The 3830-nt window shown below is 51.4% G+C and overlaps 2 protein-coding genes across 2 annotated transcripts in view; both read right to left on the reverse strand.

Annotated features, from left to right (window-relative positions):
• Positions 1 to 1155, reverse strand: part of HOXB3 (homeobox B3) — a 26431-nt gene extending 25276 nt beyond the window's left edge. The window contains exon 1 of the mRNA XM_025041597.1: positions 817 to 1155. The gene's annotated coding sequence lies outside the window, so the exon portion shown is untranslated. The remainder of the gene's footprint in view (positions 1 to 816) is intronic.
• Positions 1156 to 1282: 127 nt separating this feature from the next.
• Positions 1283 to 3830, reverse strand: part of HOXB4 (homeobox B4) — a 9380-nt gene continuing 6832 nt past the window's right edge. Inside the window, 2 exon segments of the mRNA XM_025041637.1 lie at positions 1283 to 2816; positions 3673 to 3830. The exon segment at positions 3673 to 3830 is cut by the window's right edge and continues 112 nt beyond it. Of these exon segments, the coding sequence (XP_024897405.1) occupies positions 2518 to 2816; positions 3673 to 3830 (457 nt within the window). The 3' untranslated portion in view covers positions 1283 to 2517.

Below are 3830 nucleotides of genomic sequence, written 5' to 3' on the forward strand. Positions count from 1 at the left end.
GCATATGCTTTTTAAGAAGTATTTTCCCCCTCTGCTAAGGGCGGCCACATCCCCTGGCAGTTAAACATCACACCGAGATTGACCGAAAAAAAGCTGGCTGCTCTCATCCTCCAGGTCCGGGTGATTTTTTTATGAGTCTCCCAACAGCATTTAAACGGGCGTTTCATTGCCCTTTCCCGAGCTGTGGACAGCGGACCCGTCTGCTCCCGGGCCCTACCCAGCCTCAAACTCCTGGGCACTGCAAACTGGAAGAATACAAAAGAAGTAACAACAAAACATGAGGGTGGAATTAGCTATTTTTATTTTCTGAAGGGAAATGGAATTTTAAAAAACCCAACTTTTAATTGCATATGCACTCCCGAGCCCCAAGCTTTTTGGAGGCAGGTGGCTGTACCCTGGGCCATCACAGGACCAGAGACCCCAGGCCGGAGCCCCCAGACCTAGAACTTCTCTTGGGTGCCACACAAAAGCGGCCCAAGCCTGACAGAGCTTCTGAGAGTCACCTGCACCCCCTTCTCCTTCCCCCACTTCATTCTAGGGGTGACTGGGACCTCTGAGACAGAAAGCTATTTGGTCCCCAGTCGTACTTTCGATACTTTCTATGAGAAAGAAAATGAAAATTAATACAGGAGCAGGGCTTCACAAAAGAGGCCATTTGTCTTCTTGATTATCTATTTGCTTGTCAGAGTTTGAGCTATGGCACTGGCTAGCTCCTTTGTAATATAAAAATACTCTGAAAACCGGCAAACACCCAGAAACATCTGTGCAAAAAATTAGACTCATTAAAGCCTTAAACACCTCAGAGGAAAACGATACCTTCTTATGCGGGAGGAAAGAGGCCGGCCTCTCGGAATCCTCTCTCGGAACTTTAATAAGCAAAGAGCCGTCTGTCTAGAAGGAGACAGCTTAACCGCATTTTATTTGCTTATGACAAATAAATCATGATATGAAAGGCTTTGCCATACTTAAGCCTCTTGTGTCCTACAACGAAACATTTTCCCCCCATTAGGGATTGGAGTCAACCCTTCCAGTCCTTTCAATCCATTTTTGGACTAGAGGAAAAAAATTTAAAGCCCCAAACAGAACACACCCACCCCAAAAGGAAAACAAGCCAGCTACTACAATTTGGAGTCCTCAGAGACATAAATTCCCACTGGACCCTTTGAAAAAAATCTTCAACCACATACAATGTGAGGCAGAATGAACTGGGGTGCTTAAAATAGAGACTTGGGTGGCCTTTATATCTTTAGATAGAGGCTTCAACAAAAACACGCTGTGCTGGTCACAAGAAACCAAACATTTATTTCTATTGTCACTGTACAGGACACAAATTTTCACGCCAAGGAAGAATTCTAGACTCAGGCAGCCCCAGAACTAGGAAGGGGCCTGGTTTGGAATGTTAGGAAGAGAATAGGAGAGAGGACACACATGACATAAAATAATAATAATAATAATAATAATAATAATAATAATAATAATAACCAATGCAACAATGATAAACTAAGGGAGAGGTCTCTGTAACATCATCTCCCAAACCGGAGGGGCACAACATTTTATTTCCTAGTTTCACATTCAATTTCAGTCAAGGAGAGCAGGTCCCCGCTGTACAAGTCTAGATTGGTGAAAGGGTTGTGCCCAGCTCTCAGAACTGAAGGCCCCTCACCCTGCCAGGAATGGCTTGACCTTCCAGAGGAAGGCCCTCCCGGGTCTCTGGGTCTTTCTTTTTTTCTTGGACTCAATTTCCCTGCCCATTCCTGCGTTGTCAAGGCCGCCCGTGCCTCCACTTGTCCCCTTCCTGCTGCCCCCCACCCCAGTCCCGCGGTGGAAGTGGGTGAGCAGTCAGTGTCCCCGCGAAGGGGAACGGAGGGGGAAGAGGTTGTATGTGCGTGTTTGTTACCGTGGCCCAAATATTGCGCTATCTGGCAGTCAGAGGGTGCTTTCGCTGGGTGTCAGGAATGGGGGACAAAGAAAGAAAATCCAGGCTGTCTTCCAGCAGCGGCAGCAGCAGAGGCGGTGGCGGCCCAGCCGGGCCTCATTTGTTAGCCGGGTGTCGAGGTAATGGTCGCCACCGAGGCCCGTCCTCTCCTCGGCAGAGTAAACAAGACAGATGGGCCTAGGCTTGGCGTGATTAAAGATGAAACGTGGATCCATCTTCGCCAAAGCCGAAAACGAGGAGTGCAGCCTCCTCCTATTTCTCTTTCTGTCTTTCCAATTCTTTTCTTCTTCTATTTTTTTTTCTTCTTCTCCTTTTTTTTTAAGGAAGAAAGCAAGAGACTTGAGCCTTGCTTCTGGGGTGGGGGGGGGAGGGCTCGCCCAACTCCCTATTGTCATTTCTATAAATAAAGCTTCCCTTCCCCCTTCTTTGCGTTTATTCGCGTAAATAGATAAAGCTGGGGAGGGCAGGTGGGCTTTTCCCGGCCCAGGCCCCAGTGTCCCCTCCCGCATCTTTCCCCTATTCCCCCTCGCTTGCCACCCACCCCGCCCCCAGGTTCGCGGCTCCCACGCGGTGGGGGGGCACTAGAGCGCCGGGGGCCCTCCGTTGGGCCGGCCTGGGGGCCCTCCAGGTGTGCCTGCGGTGCCACCCGAACGGATCTTGGTGTTGGGCAACTTGTGGTCTTTTTTCCACTTCATACGCCGGTTTTGGAACCAGATCTTGATCTGGCGTTCGGAGAGGCAGAGCGCGTGGGCAATCTCCACCCTCCGGCGTCGCGTCAGGTAGCGGTTGTAGTGAAATTCCTTCTCCAGCTCCAAGACCTGCTGGCGGGTGTAGGCGGTCCGAGAGCGCTTGGGCTCCCCGCCGGCGTAATTGGGGTTTACTGGACACACACAGAGAGAAGGAGAAAGAGAAAGTTTTATTGCCCCTAAAAGGAGGAGGGAGAGCCCTTTCTTCCAGCTAACACAGTATCTCCCTCCCTCCCTCTCTCTCCCGCCACCTCTTCTTTCTCTGAAGTGTGTGTGTGTGGGGGGGAAAAAAAAGAAGAAAGAGGGACCCTAGGAAGAGAAAGAGATCTCAAAGTTTTGGAGGGTTGTGTTATTTCGATGTTGTTGTTTGGGTGTCTGGAGGGGAGTGGGGAGAGGAGAGGGATTATCACAAGGTTTTAATCACTCCTCTACCCCCACCCTTGGCTTGGGGCCCGGGATGGAAGAATGAGGGGTGAAAGGGGAGGAGGGCTTCCCTAAACCTTTCTTCTGTTAGTTCCCACCCTCTCTGCTCAGATTCCAAGCAGCGCCTGCCCCCAGTAAAAACTTATGCCCACTTCTTGAGTCAAGCAGCCAGGCTAGAGGAAAGAAAGAGAAAAATAAATAGTGGAAGTTGACTCAACCCTCCGCTTAAATACAGATTACCTCCTCCTTCTCCCCCACCTCCCACCCCCTCCCCAACTTTCAATTTCACTGAGACTGCATCTCCCTGGCGAAAAAGTCGCTAGTGAGGATGGCAAAGAGGATGGGGAACCGACTTCAAAGGCGCGGGACCCACTAGGCCATAAAAATTTATGGGGGATGTAATTATGTGGCTCTGAAAACAGGCAACCGTAAATCTCGGCAATGGCGAGTTTATAGCGGGGACAATTGGCTTCCCCAAGCTTCCCTCCCCCCCACCCCCATGACTCCGAGGTCCCTTCAGTGTAAAGCGCCGGGGGTGGGAGGGGGAAGGGGTGCCCACGCACTCACCCGTGCTCACGTGAACTTTGCGCATCCAGGGGTAGACGACGGGCTCTTTGCACGAGGAGTGGGACGGGCTGGGGTGCAGGGGGTTCTGGGCGCAGGGAGGCGGCGGGGGGCTGCTGCTGACCGCCTCGCAGCGCTGGCCGGGCTCCGGGAGTAGGGCC

This window comes from Pteropus alecto, unplaced genomic scaffold (assembly GCF_000325575.1).
Source record: "Pteropus alecto unplaced genomic scaffold, ASM32557v1 scaffold98, whole genome shotgun sequence".
NCBI classification, from domain to species: Eukaryota; Metazoa; Chordata; class Mammalia; order Chiroptera; family Pteropodidae; genus Pteropus; species Pteropus alecto.